The following is a 27,427-nucleotide window of genomic DNA, read 5'->3' as shown; positions in this document are numbered from 1 at the left end:
GTCCGCGCACGCGCAATAGGACCCCTGCGTCATAGACCCAGGGGATGTCTCTTCGCTAGGGACAGATCTCCCTATCACAATTGCCGGTATGCAGGGGAATAAGAGTGATATGTATTGGAACGTTCACATCCCGCCCTGAGAGAAGTAAAAATCTCTGGCAATCATACAATAATCATCATATTACATTGCCGCAAGGTCTGTCACACGTATTAAAGGGACCTTTCTGATGCAGGTGTGGATTGCAGCTCGTGTCACAACGAGCCAAGCACCTGGGTCGTATTCTGTCACCAGAAATAAATGATTTGGCACGGCATAAATCTCACCTGGTGTCGTGGTAACTCTGGGGGTGGTAGAGGTGTACGTCCTGCAGGAATCGCTCCATCAACATGCTGGTACTGAGGCGGATCCTCTTACAGACGGAAAGCTGCTTGTGCTGCTCACTTGCCAGATGCTGGAACAACAATGACGCATTTAATGCAGATAGATGAACTCGGTGCAGATGATGCATCTCCTCTATTGCCTACAAATACCATTTACACTCTGGGCGCTTCCATCCAATTTACTCCTTCTGGCTATTTATAACGGAGCTTAGACATCTATCAGTTGTTTCTATGGACGGTAACTGCGCATTAAAAGTCAGACCGTTCCTTAGTGATGCTCCGAATTCCTAGCAAATTCATAGGCTGTATGTAGGTGACCTCTAATGCCGCCTAACCCTCCACCTCCCCAGAGCCTCCTGTGCGATCGCTGCATTAACTGCAGATTTGCAGCAGGACGGGGTTATCAGCAGGTAAATAGTCAGAACTAAAAAAAAACTAGAACTGTACCAAATAGATAAGTAGCCTGACAGCAGGGATTACTAATGGGCAAGGGATATGATAATAATACATATGTATCCATAAAAACTATGCATGTATGGATGTATAAGATTGTTATAATATGGCGACACCAAAATCTCCCTGCATTAGTATGAGGAGTCTCACGTGACTCTGCAGCTGGAGGAGCCTCCCTAATACTATCTGACACTCTGGGGTAAATGTAATAGTCTGCATGCTGCAGAAAGACGAGAGATTTAAAGCAGCAAAACTACCCCTCAAACTGTGGCTTCCTGTTCACCCATCTGTCCACACACACACACACACTACGCCCCACACACACACACACACTACGCCCCACACACAAACAATCTCACTACGCCCCACACACACACACACACACACACACACTACGCCCCACACACACACAATCTCACTACGCCCCACACACACACAATCTCACTACGCCCCACACACACACAATCTCACTACGCCCCACACACACACAATCTCACTACGCCCCACACACACACAATCTCACTACGCCCCACACACACACAATCTCACTACGCCCCACACTCACACAATCTCACTACGCCCCACACTCACACAATCTCACTACGCCCCACACAATCTCACTACGCCCCACACAATCTCACTATGCCCCACACAATCTCACTACGCCCCACACAATCTCACTACGCCCCACACACACACAATCTCACTACGCCCCACACACACACAATCTCACTACGCCCCACACTCACACAATCTCACTACGCCCCACACTCACACAATCTCACTATGCCCCACACTCACACAATCTCACTACGCCCCACACTCACACAATCTCACTAGCTAAAAAATAAAGAATGACATATGAGTCACGAATTACCGAGCGATACAAAAAAAAAAATTACTTCTGATATACCCGGAAGCCGGATCTGTCATTCTCACAAATCATCATGAAGACGGCAATGATAAGGATAAGACTGTAATGTCACCAATAGGATGGACCCGCAATGGGTGCTGGGATGTTTGGCATAAGCGGAGCCATACACTGCTACAGTAAGTGTAAAAGTTATGGATGGGACATCTCAATAGCGAGGACAAAGCTACTAAATACTGCATTATAGTAAATCCAGCAGTGAACGATCCATTACAACCATCCAGGTTACAGCCCGTTCCGCACTGCAGCAGTAGACAACGTGTGGCATTCCAGCCGCTATGGAACCACACATCCCAGCATGCCCTGCTACAGAATTAGCATGCCCTCACAGCAAAACTGTGTGTTCCACAGTGGCTGGAGTGCCACACGTGGCCTACCCCTGCTCTACTGAAAGCTTCCAACACTGGCTAAAGCTGCCTTACCTTCTCTAGGTTAATGTAGTGCACTTGGCAGCAGCTGCAGTAGCCTTGCCTGGAGTGCCCAGGGGGTAAGCTGCTTCCCGGCTGCACAGGGATTCCTGCATTCTCACTGGGAATAAGAGGAGGAACACTTAGGTTTCTTTGCATAGTTAGTTTATAGTACAGTACAGAGATTAATATCGTTTAACAAACCTCTATAAAACCAACACCAAATTAACTGGAGGGCAATATCCAGCCTCCTACTCCACTAGGAAATATAGGGGCCAAATGTAATGAGGTGAGAGGTTAGATAATGTGAGAGTTTAGCAGTAACCTCTCACACTTTTTAAACTCTCCTTATGTAATAGAGTCTGAGAACAGGGAAACTCTCCTTATGTAATAGAGTCAGAGAACAGGGAAACTCTCCTTATGTAATAGAGTCAGAGAACAGGGAAACTCTCCTTATGTAATAGAGTCAGAGAACAGGGAAACTCTCCTTATGTAATAGAGTCAGAGAACAGGGAAACTCTCCTTATGTAAGAGAGTCAGAGAACAGGGAAACTCTCCTTATGTAATAGAGTCAGAGAACAGGGAAACTCTCCTTATGTAATAGAGTCTGAGAACAGGGAATCTCTCCTTATGTAATAGAGTCAGAGAACATGGAAACTCTCCTTATGTAAGAGAGTCAGAGAACAGGGAAACTCTCCTTATGTAATAGAGTCAGAGAACAGGGAAACTCTCCTTATGTAATAGAGACAGAGAACAGGGAAACTCTCCTTATGTAATAGAGACAGAGAACAGGGAAACTCTCCTTATGTAATAGTCAGAGAACAGGGAAACTCTCCTTATGTAATAGAGTCAGAGAACAGGGAAACTGTCCTTATATAATAGAGTCAGAGAACATGGGGACTCTCCTTATATAATAGAGTCAGAGAACAGGGAAACTCTCCTTATGTAATAGAGTCAGAGAACAGGGAAACTCTCCTTATGTAATAGAGTCAGAGAACAGGGAAACTCTCCTTATGTAATAGAGTCAAAGAACAGGGAAACTCTCCTTATGTAATACAGTCAGAGAACAGGGAAACTCTCCTTATGTAATAGAGTCAGAGAACAGGGAAACTCTCCTTATGTAATACAGTCAGAGAACAGGGAAACTCTCCTTATGTAATAGAGTCAGAGAACAGGGAAACTCTCCTTATGTAATAGAGACAGAGAACAGGGAAACTCTCCTTATGTAATAGAGACAGAGAACAGGGAAACTCTCCTTATGTAATAGAGACAGAGAACAGGGAAACTCTCCTTATATAATAGAGTCAGAGAACAGGGAAACTCTCCTTATGTAATAGAGTCAGAGAACAGGGAAACTGTCCTTATATAATAGAGTCAGAGAACATGGGGACTCTCCTTATATAATAGAGTCAGAGAACAGGGAAACTCTCCTTATGTAATAGAGTCAGAGAACAGGGAAACTCTCCTTATGTAATAGAGTCAAAGAACAGGGAAACTCTCCTTATGTAATACAGTCAGAGAACAGGGAAACTCTCCTTATGTAATAGAGTCAAAGAACAGGGAAACTCTCCTTATGTAATAGAGTCAGAGAACAGGGAAACTCTCCTTATGTAATAGAGTCAGAGAACAGGGAAACTCTCCTTATGTAATAGAGTCAGAGAACAGGGAAACTCTCCTTATGTAATAGAGTCAGAGAACAGGGAAACTCTCCTTATGTAATAGAGTCAGAGAACAGGGAAACTCTCCTTATGTAATAGAGTCAGAGAACAGGGAAACTTTCCTTATGTAATAGAGTCAGAGAACAGGGAAACTCTCCTTATGTAATAGAGTCAGAGAACAGGGAAACTCTCCTTATGTAAGAGAGTCAGAGAACATGGAAACTCTCCTTATGTAATAGAGTCAGAGAACATGGAAACTCTCCTTATGTAAGAGAGTCAGAGAACAGGGAAACTCTCCTTATGTAATAGAGTCAGAGAACAGGGAAACTCTCCTTATGTAATAGAGTCAGAGAACAGGGAAACTCTCCTTATGTAATAGAGTCAGAGAACAGGGAAACTCTCCTTATGTAATAGAGTCAAAGAACAGGGAAACTCTCCTTATGTAATACAGTCAGAGAACAGGGAAACTCTCCTTATGTAATAGAGTCAGAGAACAGGGAAACTCTCCTTATGTAATAGAGACAGAGAACAGGGAAACTCTCCTTATGTAATAGTCAGAGAACAGGGAAACTCTCCTTATGTAATAGAGTCAGAGAACAGGGAAACTGTCCTTATATAATAGAGTCAGAGAACATGGAGACTCTCCTTATATAATAGAGTCAGAGAACAGGGAAACTCGCCTTATGTAATAGAGTCAGAGAACATGGAAACTCTCCTTATGTAATAGAGTCAGAGAACAGGGAAACTCTCCTTATGTAATAGAGCCTGAGAACAGGGAAACTCGCCTTATGTAATAGAGTCAGAGAACAGGGAAACTCTCCTTATGTAATAGAGTCAAAGAACAGGGAAACTCTCCTTATGTAATAGAGTCAGAGAACATGGAAACTCTCCTTATGTAATAGAGTCAGAGAACAGGGAAACTCTCCTTATGTAATAGCCTGAGAACATGGAAACTCTGTTTTTCAGATTCAAAAAACTGTCACGATTTAAACTCTCATCCAGATATTTTCCCCATTTTGAAGATAATAATCGACCAATGTGACAGTCACATTTTGTAATCTCTGACCCTGTTACATTTGGCCTATAGGGGGCGATTCAATTCAACGTGAATTGAATAGCGCCGGGAGGGAGCTCCAGGAGCTATTCAATTCAGTGCGCTGTGTGGTTGGAGAATGCCGGGTGTTAAGGCGCAGTAACCGGCATTCTCTGATCAAAGTGCCGGACGCGCAGCTGTTAGCGCCGCACTAAGCAGAAAACCAGCTGCTTGCCCGGCACTTTGGTTGGATTTCTCCTCGCATCCCCAGGGGAGTGCGAGAAGAAATCCTTAGCCCGCCCAAACAGCGCGGTGTATTGAATAGCTGCGGGAGCTCCCTCCCGCGGCTATTCATCATCACGTTGAATTCAATCGCCCCCACAGTGTTCATTCTAGCACCCTGCACCTGTCACAACCTGTGCAGGTCCTCATTCCTGCCTAGGGTGTCACACTCTGCTCTGGTGCTTCTAGCACACTCTGGCCTGTATCTCAGTAGTTAGTTGCACCAGCGGAGAGTGTAAGAAGCACCAGATCAGAGAGTGACTGCCCCAGACAGGAAAGAGGAACTGCATGGGCTGTGACAGGTGCAGGGTGCTAGAATGAACACTAAAATAGTGACATCCTACTGAATGGACACATTGGGGGAGATTCAATTAGCCACGCCAACCAAGACAAGTCAATGAACGGGGTTTACCACACGCGCTAAGACCCAGAGGTGGACATTTCCTTGCAGTTTAAGAAGCTGCGTGGAAAAGTCTGCGCTAAAACGCACCCTGATGGGGATAACATGCGAAGAAACTTGTTGATTACACATTGTACGCAGAAACAATGAGTTAGCGCACGTTATTCCAGTGTTTACAGCGCAGGGAAAAGGAGCTGAATTGCTCCAGGAGTGAAACCCAGTGCTTTTCCCGCACGGCTAATTGGATTCCCACCGTTGTCTGCATGCAGATGAAGGGTCCATTTTCCATACATTGCCCTTATAGATTACATGTCACCCACCGACAGGAAAAAAAGACAAGAGGATCAATAAACTACACCAATCGCACTCATTGTAATAGGTTACATAACATCTAACAATGCTACTGGCTGCCACCTACTGTATTGCAAGTGTTACATTGGATTATTCAGCGATCCGGTTATAAAGCACTCCCAGGCTGCCACAGCAGAACGATGGATGGGGCGGCTCCTGTATAAATAACTTTTATTGGTGCATATAAGATGCAAAGTTTCAATGTGACCATAATTCTTATCAGATATCTCTTCTTGCACGTTTCATACAGGCGGTACCGTACAATGAGTCCAATGACCACGCAGCTATGTAATAATAATCACCAGAGGAGTCCTGCTGTGACCTGCCCACAGGGGTCTCACAATCATCCATTAACGTGCTCCTGTGATAAGTGTGGGAACGACAGATATTGAATGGAATCCAATACGCCCACATAGACGGGTGTAGGCTGAGCAGAAGAGATCCGATAAAACACTTGGGACGATATTCCATGTATATAAACACTGCGATAGGTATATAGAGGAAATCCAGATCCTCAGTAACTGAGAAACATGTCCGCAGGATTCCAATACTTCTCCGGTGACTAAATGTAACAGTCAGCGCCACAGACGGGCTGGAGAGAAGGCCAGGAAAACATCATAGTTCATTATTAGCAGAATAGTGTCAAAGAATGTGTATGTTTAACGTGTATGTTTAACGTGTATGTTTAAGGACATTGGCCCTGATTCAGAGCCGGACGCTCAAAAAGATGGACGCGATGGTCTTGACCATCGCGACCATCGGAATTGCGAGGGAAACTCTGCGGTTGGGTTTCCCAGCCGCAAGGCCAGGAGTGATTTTGGCTCTATCAGAGCCAAAATCACTCCCACTGACATCACTAGTGATGTCAGTGGGGCCAGCTTCAGACGGTAGGCGTTCCCATGGGAACGCCTCCGTCTGGCAGGCACGCCCCCGGCACGCCCACCAAAGGGGGCGTGCTGTCAATCAACATCGACAGCACGCCCCCTTTGGTGCGAGACCCGGAGCGATGGAAAGTCCTTCGCTCGCCGGGTCTCGCGCATGCGCACGACGGAGCTCCCTCCGTCGTGCGCATGCCCAGTGGGGACCATCGACCCACTTGCGAGCGTACTGCCGCTCGCGAGTGGGTCTGAATGACCCCCATTGTTTTTATTTCTAGATCACAGAATCTAAAATCAAAAATTATTTAAAAAGTGGATGAACTTTTCAGCGCAGACATACATCACTGCCTGTTTGTAATGGAGACGAGGCACCTAAATATAATGACCTCTCTCCGATTAGTGGCTCAGGAAGGTATAATGTCTGGCATCACTCTGGGACAATGCAGAACGCAGACTCCCAGTGATAGAAATGCACTTTCCTGGATAACAAAACTGTTCTCTACAGATTGGCCAGTGATGTCATAGCAAACATAACTGACATGCTATGCTTTAGCAGTTTAGCTTCTTGTCCTATAACACTGCACATTATTAGAGATGTGGGATGTAGCATTTGCTATTTATGACGAGGGAAGAGGAAAGTCTCGCACGGCCAATGAAAACAGTTACTGACATTTTGGAGGGAAAGGGCTAAGCGGAAGAACCAATGAAGAGCTGCAGTAGAGACCATAGCAGATTCTCATTGGCCCCCTCGCTCAGAGCCCCGCATTGCAGCCATTTGTAGTGTGGCAGAAAAATGTTCCTTAATTACCATGGTAATCCAGCTCTAAGGCAATATGGACCTCATTCAGAGGCGGTCGTTGGATGGAAGCGGTCGCACAGAATCAGGGCGGCCGCTTGCATCCTGAACGGCCGCCTCCTTGTCGATCGTTAAGCTGTGGGTTACCACCCACAGCATAACGACCGACCAGGTTGATGGTCGCGATGGTGATCACCATCGGGGATTATGACCAGACCCTAGGGAAGGGTCTGGGCACTCGTAAGCCCCAGGGAGCTTTCTGCTCTGATGGAGCAGGAAGCTCCCCACTGACATCATTGATGATGTCAGTGCGGCCGCCCACAAAACGGTAGGCGTTCGTAAAGGAACGCCTCCATTTTGGAAACCACCCCCCCGGCCCGCCTACCAAACGGGGGCAGCTGTCGATCAACATCGACAGCCGCCCCTTTGGTAACGAGCTCCGGAGCGACAGAGTTTCTCTGTCGCTCCGGGGCTTGCGCATGTGTGCGCAGACCAAACCATCAAGTTGGTTACGAGCGCATCGGTGCTCGCGACCGACTCTGAATGAGGTCCTATGTCTCACTAAATTGTTTACCAGATTAGAAATCCTGATTTCATGATAACATTACCTTTACAAACACTGGCAAATACATACGTGGTACCATGTACTTATCCATTGCTAAATTAAATGTAACCCAGCACTGGTAAATACATACGTGGTACTATGTACTTATCCAACGCTGTATTAATGTATCCCAGCACTGCTAAATACATACATGTTAGCATGTGTTTATCAATCTCTGTATTTACGTAACCCATCACTGGTAAATACATACGTGGTACCATGTGTATATCTATCCCTGTATTTCTGTAACCCAGCGCTGGTAAATACATACATGTTAGCATGTGTTTATCAATCTCTGTATTTACGTTTCCCAGCACTGGTAAATACATACGTGGTACCAGGTGTATATCTATCCCTGTATTTCTGTAACCCAGCGCTGGTAAATACATACGTGGTACCATGTGTATATCTATCCCTGTATTTCTGTAACCTAGCGCTGGTAAATACATATGTGGTACCAGGTGTATATCTATCCCTGTATTTCTGTAACCTAGCGCTGGTAAATACATACGTGGTACCATGTGTATATCTATCCCTGTATTTCTGTAACCTAGCGCTGGTAAATACATATGTGGTACCAGGTGTATATCTATCCCTGTATTTCTGTAACCCAGCACTGGTAAATACATACGTGGTACCATGTGTATATCTATCCCTGTATTTCTGTAACCCAGCGCTGGTAAATACATATGTGGTACCAGGTGTATATCTATCCCTGTATTTCTGTAACCCAGCACTGGTAAATATATACGTGGTACCATGTGTATATCTATCCCTGTATTTCTGTAACCCAGCGCTGGTAAATACATACGTGGTACCATGTGTATATCTATCCCTGTATTTCTGTAACCCAGCACTGGTAAATACATACGTGGTACCATGTGTATATCTATCCCTGTATTTCTGTAACCCAGCGCTGGTAAATACATACGTTTAACCAGGTGTACATCTATCCCTGTATTTATATAAACCAGGGGTGGGGAACCTTTTTTCTGCCGAGGGCCATTTTGATATATATAACATTATTCGGGGGCCTGGTGCAGACCACGCTCCCTCCATGTGACGTCACACGGGGGCGGGGCCTCAATCGCCAGTGATTACAGCAATGCCTGGAGCATCCTGAGGATGCTCCGGGGAGCTGTAAGGACGCCCCAGGCGGCACTGCTGCACAGATTCTGGCTGCAGGGTGCTATACTAGGTACACTGGTAGCCAGATGAGGTCAGCAGAGAAAAGCTCAGGTGGCCAGACCAAATGATTCCGCAGGCCCTATACGGCCCCAGGGCCTGAGGTTCCCCATCCCTGATATAAACAGACTTCTTCCATATGTAATATTTTTATTAATGTAGCACAATATAAAATAAACATAAATAGGCACGGCTGCACTTGAAACCAGTAATGCATTTCATTTTTAACAAAAACATTTTAGTGTGAAAGAAAATAATTTGAATCAGCAAATATATTGCCACGTGTTAAATTTCAGACACAGAAATAAGAGGAAGAGAATGAGACGTGACGTTTGCTGACTGTTGCTGTTTTTGCTAAAGGGACAATAAAATGCAAAGATGTAAGTGACGCACGTAATGTTACCAGACGACACCGCAATGTCTGCCTGCGTACATTACATTATCTAATACAGGAAACATTTTGCAGGGCACATCACTCCGATCTGAATCCCCCCCCCCCCTCCAATAGTGCACACTCGCTTTCTTCTCAATATATACTCAGGAGTCACTAATTATTTTACCTTCCTGCATATGAAATCTTGTGACAGGTAATGTCAGCGGTGGTTCATAAGGGGGGGGGGTCTATTTACTAAGCTTTGGATGGTGATAAAGTGAACGGAGATAGAAGTCCCAACCAATCGGCTCCTAACTGCCATGTCACAGGCTGTGTTGAAAAATTAGTTAGGAGCTGACAGGTTGAGAGACTTTATCTCCATCCAAGGCTTAGTAAATAGAGCCCATAATAAGCATTGCCGGAGCGGAAGAGGTCATGTGACCATTGCATGCTCCTCTGTATTGCTGCAAGGACATACTCAGGTTCTAGATCAGTACTATCTGCCTTACGGAAGCCTGTGTGATTTGCTGACTATGACTGCATGGCACTGTGTGTGCGATTACGGAAGCCTGTGTGATTTGCTGACTATGACTGCATGGCACTGTTTGTGTGATTACGGAAGCCTGTGTGATTTGCTGACTATGACTGCATGGCACCATGTGTGCGATTACGGAAGCCTGTGTGACTTGCTGACTATGACTGCATGGCACTGTGTGTGTGATTACGGAAGCCTGTGTGATTTGCTGACTATGACTGCATGGCACTGTGTGCGTTTACGGAAGCATGTGTGATTTGCTGACTATGACTGCATGGCACTGTGTGTGTGATTACGGAAGCCTGTGTGATTTGCTGACTATGACTGCATGGCACTGTGTGCGATTACGGAAGCCTGTGTGATTTGCTGACTATGACTGCATGGCACTGTGTGTGCGTTTACGGAAGCCTGTGTGATTTGCTGACTATGACTGCATGGCACTGTGTGTGTGATTACGGAAGCCTGTGTGATTTGCTGACTATGACTGCATGGCACTGTGTGTGCGTTTACGGAAGCCTGTGTGATTTGCTGACTATGACTGCATGGCACTGTGTGTGTGATTACGGAAGCCTGTGTGATTTGCTGACTATGACTGCATGGCACTGTGTGTGCGATTACGGAAGCCTGTGTGATTTGCTGACTATGACTGCATGGCACCATGTGTGCGATCTGGAATGCTCTGACAGGCCAGTGAACTGCGACCCCGTCACCCAAGCAGTACATGAAATTGCGGAGTTCCGTACTCCAGCGCTGTATGAGTATTATGTGGAAATACCGTAAGACGATTGATTTGGCAATGTAACGCGCTCTCTTACCTGCTGACGCTCTCCATCTTAGCATAGTTTGTTTTGCCTTCCCTATCCCCATCTGTAAGAGAAGCAGATATGTAGTTATGTCATACAGGTTTGCATTACAGGGAGCCCCCCCCCTCACAATCCCCCCCTTTACTATTGCAGCTGTACGACTGTGCGCCATATTCCTGCCTGTTGTATACGACGAGTATCTCATTGTTACTGGTCATGTTGTTGGTGTCTCAGCCACATACACATCTAGTCTTATTTACTTGGGTTCATAGCTCTGTACAATTTATTTAGCTTTATTTCTGTGTTATTGATTCTGAATAGAGTTTATTCAGTTCCCCATTTTATGTGCTTTATTGTCGCTATGTTCAACAATTATCAGAATCCATAAACTATATTATAAATATTTAGATTACTATTGATATTTATTTTTACCAGCCTCACACTAATAATGGCTAGCACTGTGCAATCCAGACTGCATGGTCTGTTATTTACTGACAATTGAGCTTCATGTTTCCAGACTATTTTATATTTTTGTATATTAAAAAAGGAGCCTGTCTGTATCACTATTAAACGCCCGGCAAAGAGATTTATGGACACTTGATTTTCAGGATTACACTAGTAGCAGCAAGTGCCGGCCTTTCATACACCAGTGCTATAAATATCAAGATTACCGGCACCACGGCCGCGTGACAATCACTACTGCATTAACATAAAACCTGCACAATTTACTACGCATTTTTGCCACCGGCACCTTGGAAGTACTGTGGGCCACATTGGCACTTGTTTTTATGGAATAAAACATCGGCTGACTATTAGGTACCCCAATTATTCAGCACATATACTGGAGGTTTTCACTTCACCTATTACAGTCGGCGTGAGAAGTTCCTCGTAGTCACACGTATACAAGATGGATTCGGCTCCTGCTTCTTTGGTTTCAGACATATTGTTATACATGTATCAACTTTTTCAGTGGTATTTAAATACATTGTCATCACACTAAATTGTGATTAGCTGCCTCTGACAACACCAATTGTTACTATTCACTTCTTTTTACTGACTCATTGCTTTCATATATTATGGGTTTATGGGTCAGCAGACTTTATTTATGTACAATTTTTCTATCACATATGTTCTTCTACATTTTACTCTGTTTTTAGTCATATATTGGTTTATTTATTGTGTTTATTTCAATACATTATTCATTAAATTATCATTTAGCCGTTTGCTCTCCGTTTGAAACTTACTTGAGCTTCAGCTCCCCAATTGTTAGATTATCCTTTTTATTTTATTATTTCTTTAGAAGCGCCCGGGTTTAGCGTTATCTGTGTTCTTATGACCATGCGCCGTCTGATTCAGGTTAACGGACCAGGAAATGAGGCGTGCGCTATTTTGCTGGCGTGCTTGTGTGGATAACGAGGCTCCGGTCACTGCAATCTGTTAAAGCTTAGACCTCAGCGACTGCCACATTATGTGAAAGTACTGATCATCTGACGCAAACGCCGGCGTGTCTGACCGGTTAAACGCCATTTCATGGGTGTAAATGACCCATTGTGATGGCTTTTGCAGCATGAGAGCTCTTAGTGTGTCAGGAGAGCTGCAGTGTATGTGGAAGGTCAGATTTGTGACTGCCCGACGCGCGTCGATGCTACCGATGTTTGCATTAGCGTACATCTCTGGTTCATGCCATAAGTTACTACTGAACAAGCAGCATCTATCATTCCCTTTGCTGTATACTAATACCGTATATGAAGAACTTTTTAGTGTCTCCCACTGTGTTACCTTGTACTGAAGCAGACGATCCTCCCTCAGACGGCCTTTTCTCATCGTACATCTGGAAATAAATGTCACATTTAAATGTGATATCAAGAAATACATTTCATCAAACAAAACAAAGTACTAACACACAATATATAGTATAGGCTCCTATATTATTCTTACTCAATACAATAAGAACAACCATTTAAAACAATGTAAGAATACGAATAAATAATAAACCATAATGAACATAAATCTCTATTATTCCATGTTCGGGGTAGAGCGGCACCCTATGTAATATAGAGATGTATTAGATATTAAGTAGGTCTAGGAGTAAAAGTGAGAGGATTTTGGTGGTGGGAGTGGAGCCTTTATATTAATATATTGCTCACCCTCACCCCACTCCTCCTCCTCAGGTCTATGATAGATGGCGTTCAAAGTGTTCCTTCCACAGGCCAATATATTCTCCTTAATATATAGAAATTGTCATTCTTCCTGGCTTTGCTTTCAATTATAGATGACAGTGTTCAAAACAGAGCTCTTCTGTATGAGACTGGAGACCCTCCAACACTACACACACACGGATCCATGTGAAGTCCTGACCACCACCACATAGCTGACCCTAAGGGTGACGGGTCAGTGCAGTCCTGACCACCACCACCACATAGCTGACCCATAGCTGACCCTAAGGGAGACAGGTCAGTGCAGTCCTGACTACCACCACATAGATGACCCTAAGGGTGACAGGTCAGTGCAGTCCTGACCACCACATAGCTGACCCTAAGGGTGACGGGTCAGTGAAGTCCTGACCACCACCACCACATAGCTGACCGTAAGGGTGACAGGACAGTGCAGTCCTGACCACCACATAGCTGACCCTTTGGGTGACAGGTCAGTGCAGTCCTGACCACCACATAGCTGACCCTAAGGGTGACAGGTCAGTGCAGTCCTGACCACCACATAGCTGACCCTAAAGGTGACAGGTCAGTGCAGTCCTGACCACCACCACATAGCTGACCCTAAGGGTGACAGGTCAGTGCAGTCCTGACCACCACCACATAGCTGACCCTAAGGGTGGCAGGAAAGTGCAGTCCTGACCACCACATAGCTGACCCTAAGGGTGACAGGTCAGTGCAGTCCTGACCACCACATAGCTGACCCTAAGGGTGACAGGTCAGTGAAGTCCTGACCACCACCACCACATAGCTGACCCTAAGGGTAACAGGTCAGTGCAGTCCTGACTACCACCACGACATAGCTGACCCAAAGGGTGACAGGTCAGTGCAGTCCTGACCACCACATAGATGACCCTAAGGGTGACGGGTCAGTGCTGACCACCACCACCACATAGCTGACCCTAAGGGTGACAGGTCAGTGCAGTCCTGACCACCACATAGCTAACCCTAAGGGTGACAGGTCAGTAAAGTCCTGACCACCACCAGCACATAGCTGACCCTAAGGGTGACGGGTCAGTGAAGTCCTGACCACCACCACGACATAGCTGACCCGAAGGGTGACAGGTCACTGAAGTCCTGACCACCACCACCACATAGCTGACCCTAAGGGTGACAGTCCTGACGACCACCACCACCACATAGCTGACCCTAAGGGTGACAGGTCAGTGCAGTCCTGACCACCACCACATAGCTGACCCAAAGGGTGACAGGTCAGTGCAGTCCTGACCACCACATAGATGACCCTAAGGGTGACGGGTCAGTGCTGACCACCACCACCACATAGCTGACCCTAAGGGTGACAGGTCAGTGCAGTCCTGACCACCACATAGCTAACCCTAAGGGTGACAGGTCAGTAAAGTCCTGACCACCACCAGCACATAGCTAACCCTAAGGGTGACGGGTCAGTGAAGTCCTGACCACCACCACGACATAGCTGACCCGAAGGGTGACAGGTCAGTGAAGTCCTGACCACCACCACCACATAGCTGACCCTAAGGGTGACAGTCCTGACGACCACCACCACCACATAGCTGACCCTAAGGGTGACAGGTCAGTGCAGTCCTGACCACCACCACATAGCTGACCCAAAGGGTGACAGGTCAGTGCAGTCCTGACCACCACATAGATGACCCTAAGGGTGACGGGTCAGTGCTGACCACCACCACCACATAGCTGACCCTAAGGGTGACAGGTCAGTGCAGTCCTGACCACCACATAGCTAACCCTAAGGGTGACAGGTCAGTAAAGTCCTGACCACCACCAGCACATAGCTAACCCTAAGGGTGACGGGTCAGTGAAGTCCTGACCACCACCACGACATAGCTGACCCGAAGGGTGACAGGTCAGTGAAGTCCTGACCACCACCACCACATAGCTGACCCTAAGGGTGACAGTCCTGACGACCACCACCACCACATAGCTGACCCTAAGGGTGACAGGTCAGTGCAGTCCTGACCACCACCACCACATAACTCACCCTAGTGGGGAATTCAATTAGGTGAGAGTTTTCAATAGGCGAAAAACTCTCACTTCAGCTTATAATTCGCTCACTTCGCCTTCACGCGCGCAGCCGAGATACGCACAATTCAATTAGAAATGCCAAAATAGCAAGAAAAAGTGGGGAGACCTTCCTGGACCCCAAAAAAGTGAAAACTTTGTTACCAGGTAGAAGACTATTAGCGGCCATAAGGAAAGTATTGTATGCTTTTAAAACGTGTCAAATGGGTGATTTGTGCATTTTAAAATAAAAACAAAATGTAAAAAACTGCAGAATTTCGTTTAATTACAAATGAATTAAACACGAACATGCAAAAAAAATAGAAAATAAAAGATGCTTTTGGGGTAATTTGAGGCAACTTTATAAAAAAATAAAAAAAAAATTATAGAAGGCAATTATTTTTCTTTGAAATAAATACTTTCATTAAATTTGGGGTGCAATATTTATGCTTAAAAAAGCTCAATTTGAGGGCATTTATTTATCACCCCAAAAATTACATATTACTGGCCCAAATAAGCTAACTGAAAAAATTCCAAATGTCTAATTAGTCTTCAGGAAGGGGGGGGGGGGGGGGGGGGGGGGGGGTAGGATTCAAGGGCTTCTGAAGTCCTTACATTTTTACATTAAAATACAGATTTTCCCAACCTTTTCACCTGCTTTGGGGGGTGCGAACAAAAACAGGCACATTTACTCTGAAAAAGAAATGCAGTTTGGGATTGAATTTCAAATGTAATTGGGGTGCCGTGAAAAAGAACGTTTAGGAACCACTGATATATAACAAGAATAATTGCAGCAAATTAGAGTCCCCAATATTTGGGAAAGTATTTAGGAATCCGTGTTTATAAGTGTTATATTACATGGTTATGTCTAACTTAGTCATCAGCTCAGCTACTACGATAGTGCGATCATTTTACCACTGGGGAAGGGCTTCTTATGTGAGCACCCACCTTTTAATTATTCTTCCTGCGCACGTGTCTCGTCAGTCGCTAGCTGCGATGGATGTCTGGCACGTGACGTACATCAGCCGCTACCATCACCTCTGAAGGACATCTGTGACATACAAAGGAAGGGAATGTAACACGGGTCTCTCTGCCCACAGAACCAAGACAGCGCTAAGAGAAGCCACCACTGGTTATTATTACATCTGGGTAATGGCAGTAATATCACTTACCAAAACCAAATACAGCTAATAAATAACAGATAAAAGGGGCATCGCATTGTGTTTTCCTTCGCAGCAAACGCGTCTTGTTGAGTGAGCTTACAGAAGTCATTAATTCCTCATAAGCCAGAGGTTCCCATACTGGGGTGCCTCAGTGCAGGTTAGTGGTCCAGTACCAAATACAGTGATTGTTAGTGCGATTGGCGTACATTAGCACTGGTTTTGCCTATCAAAACATATGTGGACAAAAAGAAGTGCAGCCTGTGGACCACCACACAACTGACCCTAAGGGGTCTATTTACTAAGGTACCAGCCAATCAGCTCCTAACTGCCATGTCACAGGCTGTTTGAAAAATGACAGTTAGGAGCTGATTGGCTGGTACCTTATCACTTTTCACTCTGTCTCCTAACACTGCTTAGTAACTAGACCCCTAAGTGTTACACACATAAGCACAATTTACTTAATTTAATTATTGCTGAATTTCTCAATAAGAAACTTTTGGCCCAGGTGGGTGCCGCGGAAAAACCGCTGATACTGCAGGGCGCCGTGATTCGAAAAAGTGTTGGAACTCCTGTCGTAAGCTATACGTTCCGTTCCTGCCCAAATGTATTAAATGTATGTATTAAAGGCAAAATTTTTAGCTTGTTTGAGACGTGGCCGTGCTTAGATGTGACCAGCCACCATCAATTGTCATAGGGATCACTGGTGTCTGTCTCTGCCGCATTTTTCCATCAGTTTCTAAGCTGTTTGCCGATGGCACAGGGCTATAAGGTATGTGCCCGCCCTTAAGCTCGGTACACACTGACTATACTATATAATGGCCGATCTTGCAATGGGCGATGGATCGCAATGACCATCGTATAGTATGTATCCTGATGCATGCACATAACTGCTATACATCAGAGGGGATGATACATGTAACGATATACCACATCATATGGCGGATTCTGCAGTGTGAATGGCGATACGATGTATCGTTACATCGTGTCACCGAGGTGTGTACCCAGTCCTAACCCAGTTCCAATGCACTTTGTTTACAGATAAATATTCTAACAGGAAAAAGCCCAAACAGGTGGTCGTTACAAAAAGATAATGAGCGTCCACCTCTGCCAAGTCACACGCTGTAACATCGGGGTGTAAGGACTTGTCATTTAATGTAGGGATCAATAATCCCTTACGTAGCAATGTGCTTTATGCAAACAGATCTATGGACTGCGGGGTACGATTGTAGGAACGAGCATGCAGCCGGTGGTGCAAATCCCCTCTGTGGTACATTCACATCTGTCAGCGCCTTTAGGAGTGGTGCTTAATTACAGAACGCAGGAGACGCCATTAAATTACTAAACTAGAGCTTAAATAAAATAGTCCCAAAATCAGCAACAAAGTCCAAACTCCTCACCACCTTATAAAGGTTATTTAAATGTTATTTGCACTCAACACCAAATGTTCTATCATTACCACTGTTTAATACAGTAATTACAAAGACGTAAGTGGCCAAAAGACACAACAAATAAAGGCAGAAAGAACAGCCTTGTTCCTGATAGAAGAAAAACTGAGGAACCGCTCAAGTAAGGAGAGGCCGATGCAATGGAGGCCAGACAGGAGGAGGCTGCACTGCGGGAGGTAATTAGAAGTGTGGATGAGAGTTATGGTGCCGCCAGTGGTGAGAAAGCGCATAGTCCTGTGATATTGTAGAAGTAACAGGGTCTGAAGAGAGACGGGAAGCGAGGACCGCTGGCTGGGGAGGGCAGTGTTGCTGGCGACATAGATGGAGGTTTGGAGACTCTAGGAGGGAAGATGACGAGGTCAGTGTTACACAGTTACAGGTATCTATTATGTTGGCCTGCGATATTATATGTTCTAGACAATATCAGCCAGTAATCAGCCCATGAACTTCAGTGGAACCCTTGTTAGGATTCGTCCAGCAATTACAGATTACTTCAGTCAACAAAAACTTTGAAACATATTGGTTTTCAGTACAATATCATACCTCATTAAATGCCCTCAGATTAGGGGAAAAACCCTAAGTAAAACAACAAGAGTTAAAGCTCTCCTGGGACTTGCTCATATGAAGAATACAGCTCTATACAATATATTGCATTGTATCTGGACAAAAGGATACAGACCGATGATCCCAATAAGTCCTGGAAGAAACTGGTAGGAGATTAAAGGGTAGAAGAGACATGGGTTAGAGTAGGGGAGACAAAGAGGGGGAGGAAAGAGCCAAGGCACAGAAGAGACCAGGCACAGAAGAGACCAGGCACAGAGGAGACCAGGCATTTGGGGCAGCTATAAGACAAACAGAGCAAATACAATGTAGTAGATACAGTAGGAGGTATGGGAGTGGTGGGAGATCAGTAGAGACACAATGAAGACAGAGGCCACAATAAAGTAAAACAGAAATGCTGGGAAAATATAAAGACATTGCAGTAAGAACGGCTGTGTGTTTTCTGTGCCAGGCCATTGTGTATAAGGATGGGGATACTGAGGTTATGTGGTGTGAGCACTGTAGCTATGGGTGAAGGTCTGAGGCCTAAAGTTACTGACACCACTGGCCACACCATGTGCACACCAACTGGATTGCCTCTGGAGAACCTAACCCTCCGTAGTACAGGAGGCACTATTAATGCTATCACAGCACTGCCACCGATTGCCACCAGTGATTTTCAGGACCCTGTAGGCGATACAAGTAAACTGCCCCCTTATTGTAAAGCAATCATCCCATGGCTGCGTCTATATCAGAGATCTACGGCAGGCAAAAGGAGTGCAAGCTCATCGTACCTACTACAGTCAGGTGTATAAATATTGGGACATTGACAGAATTTTCATATTTTGGCCTCTATTCACCACCACAATGGCTTTCAAATGAAACAAACAAGATGTGCTTTACCTGCAGACTTTCAGATTTAATTTGAGGGTAATTACATCCAAATCAGGTGAACGGTGTAGGAATTACAACGGTTTCTATATGTGCCTCCCACTTTTTAAGGGGCCAAAAGTAATGGGACTATCAACTCAAAAGCTATTTCATGGACAGGTGTGGGCTATTTCCTCGTTATTTCATTATCAATTAAGCAGGTAAAAGGTCTGGAGTTGATTCTAGGTGTGATATTTGCATTTGGTATCAGTTGCTGTCGACTCTCAATATGAGATCCAAAAAGCTGTCACTATCAGTGAAGCCATCATTAGGCTGAAAAATCAAAACAAACCCATCAGAGAGATAGCAAAAACAATAGGTGTGGCCAAATCAACTGTTTGGAACATTCTTAAAAAGAAAGAACGCACCGGAGAGCTCAGCAACACCAAAAGACCCGGAAGACCACGGAAAACAACTGTGGTGGATGACAGAAGAATTATTTCCCGGGTGAAGAAAAACCTCTTCACAACAGTTGGCCAAATCAAGAACACTCTCCAGGAGGTAGATGTATATGTGTCAAAGTCAACAATCAAGAGAAGACTTCACAAGAGTGAATATAGAGGGTTCACCACAAGATGTAAACCATTGGTGAGCCACAAAAACAGGAAGACCAGATTAGAGTTTGCCAAACAACATCTAAAAAAGCCATTACAGTTCTGGAACAACATCCTAAGGACAGATGAGACAAAGATCAACTTGTACCAGAGTGATGGGAAGAGAAGAGTATGGAGAAGGAAAGGAACTGCTCATGATCCAAAACATACCACTACTACCAGTGTCATGGCGTGGCATGTATGGCTGCCAATGGAACTGGTTCCCTTGTATTTATTGATGATGTGACTGCTGACAAAAGCAGCAGAATGAATTCTGAAGTGTTTTGGGCAATATTATATGCTCATATTCAGTCAAATGCTGCAGAACTCATTGGACGGCGCTTCACAGTGCAGGTGGACAATGACCCGAAGCATACTGCAAAAGCAACCAAAGAGTTTTTTAAGGAATGTTATGCAATGGCCAAGTCAATCCCCTGACCTGAATCCGATTGAGCATGCATTTCACTTGATGAAGACAAAACTGAAGGGAAATGCCCCAAGAACAAGCAGGAACTGAAGACATTTGCAGTAGAGGCCTGGCAGAGCATCACCAGGGATGAAACCCAGCGTCTGGTGATGTCTATGCGTTCCAGACTTCAGGCTGTAATTGCCTGCAAAGGATTTGCAACACAGTATTAAAAAGTGAAAGTTAGATTTAGGATTGTTTAGTTTGTCCCATTACTTTTGGCCCCTTAAAAAGTGGGAGGCACATATAGAAACCGTTGTAATTCCTACACCGTTCACCTGATTTCGATGTAATTACCCTCAAATTAAATCTTAAAGTCTGCAGTTAAACCACATCTTGTTTGTTTCATTTGAAAGCCATTGTGGTGGTGAATAGAGGCCAAAATATGAAAATTCTGTCAATGTCCCAATATTTATGCACCTGACTGTATATGCCACAGAGATGGCTCAGTGCCTGCACGACTAGGAAGGATGAGAGATACTGCCAGGGATTAGGCCACTCGTAACTGTGTGATGACACATGAAAACCGCTCGCCATGGGAACCGATCTAATATACAGATTATATATAAATACACAGAAGACCACAAAGATGTTCATTAAAACACATGCTGGGAAATGGGTAAAAACCCATGAAAACTAATGGCCTTTAGAGATGCACTGTTAATGCGTTTTCTGTGTTCTAAAATGTTAAATATGGCTTGGAATACAATGGTGGGAACGCGACCATATGAAAACATTCAGCATATTTGTAAACAGGCTTTTCAGGCACTGGCACGTGAATGAAAAGCGCAATGATAGCGCACACGTGTTCAAAACGTAAACAACGTGTAACCCTCCACAGCTGCTGCTATTACACAATCTATCGCTCCCAGCGGGAAGGGACGGGCGTACTACAGCTGGGAAGCAACATTTTTATTACAAAATTAAATCCACTTTCCCCAAGGATGTCGTCTTCTTAATATGTTTCCAACAGGGAAAGCAAACATTGTGTAGCGCTGCTGGCCTCAGCTGTGGAATATATATTAACAAAGACGTCATAAAGCAATCCAAGTCATCGGCAGAAAATGCCTATAGAAGCGACTTCTATAGGAACCTTTCTGCGGTATTTGTAGGACAGTGAAGAGTCAGACCCCTCAGGAAAACAGCTGTGAGGACACAAATGTTATTGTATCAGATCCATCAATTGTATGCGTAGTTACCACTCCTGTAGGGATTGTGTGCTTGTATTTATTACAAGGGATGCTGGCCCTCGACATATTACTTAAAGAGCCAGAATATTACAGGTAGCTGCCTTAACTGGGCAGATCCTTTGGGTTTTTACAAAATCGAGAAATATTTATTCACAAGCACAATAAATAATATTTTAAATACTTTCAATTTAATTCGGTAATGAAAAAAAGATGAACACACACATTTACTATGTTTTAATTTTTTTATTTTGTCTTTTTTTTTTTTTTGGTAATACAAATTATTGAATAGAAACACTTATTGATACAGGAGCATATAAATACCATACAATTACAGTATGTAGTTGTCCAAGATTGCATTTTCCTAATGGTCAAATGAACCCATCACACAAGCGGATCACTGCTAGACCTCACCAACCCAACTGCTAATTATTGTTGATATAATCAAGGACGGTTAACACAAAGTCAAGAGATTAACAATATAATGTAGATGTCAGGAGCCAGTAAGTCACATATGTGGACTGAGGATATTGTGAAGGATCCAGGGTAGATGCAATTGGAGATTAAAAATTAAATATTTCACATGGGCCAACTATATAATATCAATGCCCTGCATGTAATATCATCTTGCCTGTAAAATCTAGTTGTCAACTGAACACATCAGCCAGTAAAGTACAATGACCCAATCGGTTTGTTAATGAAAATCCCTATACAAAGTATAACACAATTACACAGATTTATATTTTTAACATGAGGAAAATTATTTTAAGCTTTAATGAAGATTAATTAAAGTGTTTATATTATAACAATTTCCAGGTCTCGCAGGAAACACTTATGAATATATCTCTGGGAATTGTTATCCGGAAAGTGTCCATCTTTTTACAGTATTTACTAATGCTCAGTGCTATTTCCAGAATTTTGTATGTTGGGTGGAGACCTGTTAAACTTTTATTATTATTTGGACTCTATAACCCAAAATAAAAACAGGGGGGAAAAAAAATTCAAAATACAGGAAGTAACAAGCATATTACCATGTGACTGTAGCACTAAGGTCTGCCCCGTATGGGTTGTTAGATGCAGAACGGCGCCCTAGAAATGACACGTACATTCACATGGCTTATACATGCAAGTATGGGAATGTGTGCATTTGTACTTGCTCAGTCTTCCAGACTGCTTAAAACCTCAGGATTACTATTTATGGTATAATCCAAGATGTAGATTACTTTGGCCTATATCAGAGGTTCCCAAACGCGGTCCTCAAGTCTCCCCAACAGTTCAAGTGTTAGAGATATCCATGGTTGAGCACAGGTGACTTAATTAGCACCTCAGTCAATCTGATTTAAACACCTGTGCTCAACCATGGATATCCCTAATACCGGAACTGTTGGGGAGCCTTGAGGACCGTGTTTGGGAACCTCTGGTCTATGGAATAGTGGAAATAAGGACTGAGACAAATATAACAGCCAGGGAGAGCTGGAATTAAACTTTGCGGTAGCCTGGGATACTTAAAACAAAGGGTGGGAGGTAATGGAGTGATTGCCAATCAATCATTGGTCCGCCGTGCCCCCTGCTGGTGCCCACCCATCGCTTATATCATAATTTACTGCCCACTGCCTACAACGGCACCTAAGCTTTGGGCTCTACCGCCTGGCTGCTCATTTGGGTACTATGACGGCCGCTGCAGCCATGTTTATAAGTCATATCCTGTTATGTTCTGTACCGTACGTCACTTTTTTTCTGGTTTGGTTCATACAGTTTCTGGTCATGTACTTTGTAAAGCGCAGCTGACTCTTTGTGGCGCCACATAGAGAATAATGATAATAAATGTGTCCACAGCCCCCTCCCATAATCGGTGTCTACATGACCCGGAGATATCACCATTACCTGAGGTCCCCATGCACAAGATGCAACAGGTCACCCCGACACAATACACTAGGGAAACTCTGCAACATAGAAAGTGGTTACCTGCAATACCCAGCACCGTGCACAGGGACCAGCGTGTATACACAGGGGCAGATACATGGCTGCTATCATATCTCTCTCTCTATATATATATATATATATATATATATATATATATATATATATATATATATATACATACATATATACATACACACATATACACACACCCCTGTCTGATACAAACACATACACCTCCCCACCCTGTCTGATACAAACACATACACACCCCCCCTGTATAACACCCACCCTGTATTACACATACACACACCCCCTGTATAACACACACACTCCCTGTATAACACACACACACCCCCTGTATAACACACACACACACCCCCTGTATAACACACACACACACCCCTGTATAACACACACACACACCCCTGTATAACACACACACACACCCCTGTATAACACACACACCCTCTGTATAACACACACACAGCCCCTGTATAACACACACACAGCCCCTGTATAACACACACACAGCCCCTGTATAACACACACACACACTCCCTGTATAACACACACACTCCCTGTATAACACACACACACACACCCTGTATAACACATACAAACACACCCCTGTATAACACATACACCCCTCCCCCTGTATAACACACACACCCTGTATAACACACACACAGCCCCTGTATAACACACACACACACTCCCTGTATAACACACACACACACCCCTGTATAACACATACACACACACCCCTGTATAACACATACACACACACCCCTGTATAACACATACACACACACACCCCTGTATAACACATACACACACACACCCCTGTATAACACATACACACCCCTCCCCCTGTATAACACATACACACCCCTCCCCCTGTATAACACATACACACCCCTCCCCCTGTATAACACACACACCCCTGTATAACACACACACCCCTGTATAACACACACACCCCTGTATAACACATACACACACCCCTCCCCCTGTATAACACACACACACCCCCTGTATAACACATACACACACCCCTCCCCCTGTATAACACACACACCCCTCGACCTGTATAACACACACACACACACCCCCTGTATAACACATACACACACACACCCCTGTATAACACATACACACCCCTCCCCCTGTATAACACATACACACACCCCTCCCCCTGTATAACACACACACACACCCCCTGTATAACACATACACACACACACCCCTGTATAACACATACACACCCCTCCCCCTGTATAACACACACACCCCTGTATAACACATACACACACCCCCCCCTGTATAACACATACACACCCCTCCCCCTGTATAACACACACACACCCCCTGTATAACACATACACACACACACACCCCTGTATAACACATACACACACACACACCCCTGTATAACACATACACACCCCTCCCCCTGTATAACACACACACCCTCCCCTGCCCCGGGCTGTTAGTAATGAGAGGCCTCCTGCCGGGCCCGGTGGGCTGTGTCTCTCCCAGTCTCACCCTCAGTAACGCAGAGAGCGCTGTCCCCGGAGTGTCCGGTTCCCGGGCCTGGCTGCCGCTACTACTTTTCCCAGGGTTTCCATCTGCTTCCGGCGTGGCTCACTTCCGCTTCCGGAATACCCGCACAGGCACCATAGAGAGCTGCTGCGGCTGGATAGACGGGAAACGGGCGGTCCTCCAGGCAGCAGGACAGAATGGGCAGCGGGTCAGGTCCAACATGCTCTGCTAGGTCACCCTATAGCCTGGCAGGGGCACTGGTGCTGCCAGGAGGTGATGCTGGGGGTGGCTGGAAGGCTCTGCCCTGGCCTCCTGTAGCCCCGACAGCAGCTCCCTGCAGCCCTCACAGCAGCTCCATGTGCCCCGACAGCAGCTCCCTGTGCCCCAACAGCAGCTCCATGTGCCCTGACAGCAGCTCCATGTGCCCCTACAGCAGCTCCATGCAGCCCTGACAGCAGCTCCATGTGCCCCTACAGCATCTCCCTACAGCCCCGACAGCAGCTCCCTGCAGCCCCTACAGCAGCCCCTACAGCAGCTCCATGCAGCCCCTACAGCAGCTCCCTGCAGCCCCTACAGCAGCCCCATGTGCCCCGACAGCAGCTCCCTGCAGCCCTGACAGCAGCCCCATGTGCCCCAACAGCAGCTCCCTGTGCTCCAACAGCAGCTTCATGTGCCCCAACAGCAGCTTCATGTGCCCCGACAGCAGCTCCATGTGCCCCGACAGCAGCCCCATGTGCCCCGACAGCAGCTCCCTGCAGCCCCGACAGCAGCTCCCTGCAGCCCCGACAGCAGCTCCCTGTGCCCCAACAGCAGCTCCCTGTGCTCCAACAGCAGCTTCATGTGCCCCAACAGCAGCTTCATGTGCCCCGACAGCAGCTCCATGTGCCCCGACACCCGACAGCAGCTCCCTGCAGCCCCGACAGCAGCTCCCTGCAGCCCCGACAGCAGCTCCATGTGCCCCGACAGCAGCTCCCTGCAGCCCCGACAGCAGCTCCCTGCAGCCCTGACAGCAGCCCCATGTGCCCCGACAGCATCTCCCTGCAGCCCCGACAGCAGCTCCATGTGCCCCTACAGCAGCTCCATGTGCCCCTACAGCAGCTCCATGTGCCCCTACAGCAGCTCCATGCAGCCCCGACAGCATCTCCCTACAGCCCCGACAGCAGCTCCCTGCAGCCCCTACAGCAGCTCCCTGCAGCCCTGACAGCAGCACCATGTGCCCCGACAGCAGCTCCCTGCAGCCCCGACAGCAGCTCCCTGCAGCCCCGACAGCAGCTCCCTGCAGCCCCGACAGCAGCTCCATGTGCCCCGACAGCAGCTCCCTGCAGCCCCGACAGCAGCTCCCTGCAGCCCCGACAGCAGCTCCCTGCAGCCCCGACAGCAGCTCCCTGCAGCCCCGACAGCAGCTCCCTGCAGCCCCGACAGCAGCTCCCTGCAGCCCCGACAGCAGCTCCATGTGCCCCAACAGCAGCTCCCGGCAGCGCCATGTGCCCGACAGCAGCTCCATGTACCCCAACAGCAGCTCCCTGTGCTCCAACAGCAGCTTCATGTGCCCCGACAGCAGCTTCATGTGCCCCGACAGCAGCTTCATGTGCCCCGACAGCAGCTTCATGTGCCCCGACAGCAGCTCCATGTGCCCCGACAGCAGCCTCATGTGCCCCGACAGCAGCCCCATGTGCCCCGACAGCAGCTCCCTGCAGCCCCGACAGCAGCTCCATGTGCCCCGACAGCAGCTCCCTGCAGCCCCGACAGCAGCTCCCTGCAGCCCCGACAGCAGCTCCCTGCAGCCCCGACAGCAGCTCCATGTGCCCCTACAGCAGCTCCATGCAGCCCCGACAGCATCTCCCTACAGCCCCGACAGCAGCTCCCTGCAGCCCCTACAGCAGCTCCCTGCAGCCCCGACAGCAGCTCCCTGCAGCCCTGACAGCAGCCCCATGCGCCCCGACAGCAGCTCCCTGCAGCCCCGACAGCAGCCCCATGTGCCCCAACAGCAGCTCCCTGTGCTCCAACAGCAGCTCCCTGTGCTCCAACAGCAGCTCCCTGTGCTCCAACAGCAGCTTCATGTGCCCCAACAGCAGCTTCATGTGCCCCGACAGCAGCTCCCTGTGCCCCAACAGCAGCTCCCTGTGCTCCAACAGCAGCTCCCTGTGCCCCAACAGCAGCTCCCTGTGCTCCAACAGCAGCTCCCTGTGCTCCAACAGCAGCTCCATGTGCCCCAACAGCAGCTTCATGTGCCCCGACAGCAGCTCCATGTGCCCCGACAGCAGCCCCATGTGCCCCGACAGCAGCTCCCTGCAGCCCCGACAGCAGCTCCCTGCAGCCCCGACAGCAGCTCCATGTGCCCCGACAGCAGCTCCCTGCAGC

At 46.5% G+C, this 27,427-nt stretch overlaps 1 protein-coding gene across 3 annotated transcripts in view; it reads right to left on the bottom strand.

Annotated features, from left to right (window-relative positions):
• Positions 1-25,188, bottom strand: part of ZDBF2 (zinc finger DBF-type containing 2) — a 46,181-nt gene extending 20,993 nt beyond the window's left edge. Inside the window, exons 1-6 of one of the 3 annotated variants that reach the window (XM_088449483.1) lie at positions 25,070-25,188; positions 16,226-16,328; positions 12,849-12,900; positions 11,082-11,133; positions 2,187-2,292; positions 324-451 (exon numbers count right to left, since the gene is read on the bottom strand). In XM_088449483.1, coding sequence (XP_088305609.1) covers positions 324-451; positions 2,187-2,292; positions 11,082-11,133; positions 12,849-12,900 — 338 coding nt within the window. In that variant the 5' untranslated portion in view covers positions 16,226-16,328; positions 25,070-25,188. Of the gene's footprint in view, positions 1-323; positions 452-2,186; positions 2,293-5,962; positions 6,349-11,081; positions 11,134-12,848; positions 12,901-16,225; positions 16,329-25,069 lie in introns of those variants that run through there. The other 2 variants (XM_088449484.1, XM_088449485.1) reach the window with 2 other exon arrangements.
• Positions 25,189-27,427: the final 2,239 nt, after the last annotated feature.

The sequence above is a fragment of the Taudactylus pleione genome, unplaced genomic scaffold, assembly GCF_031769625.1.
Source record: "Taudactylus pleione unplaced genomic scaffold, aTauple2 ptg000486l, whole genome shotgun sequence".
In the NCBI taxonomy this organism is placed as follows: Eukaryota; Metazoa; Chordata; class Amphibia; order Anura; family Myobatrachidae; genus Taudactylus; species Taudactylus pleione.
Note: the sequence above shows the minus strand (reverse complement) of the source record. Positions and strands in the feature narration are given on the sequence as shown.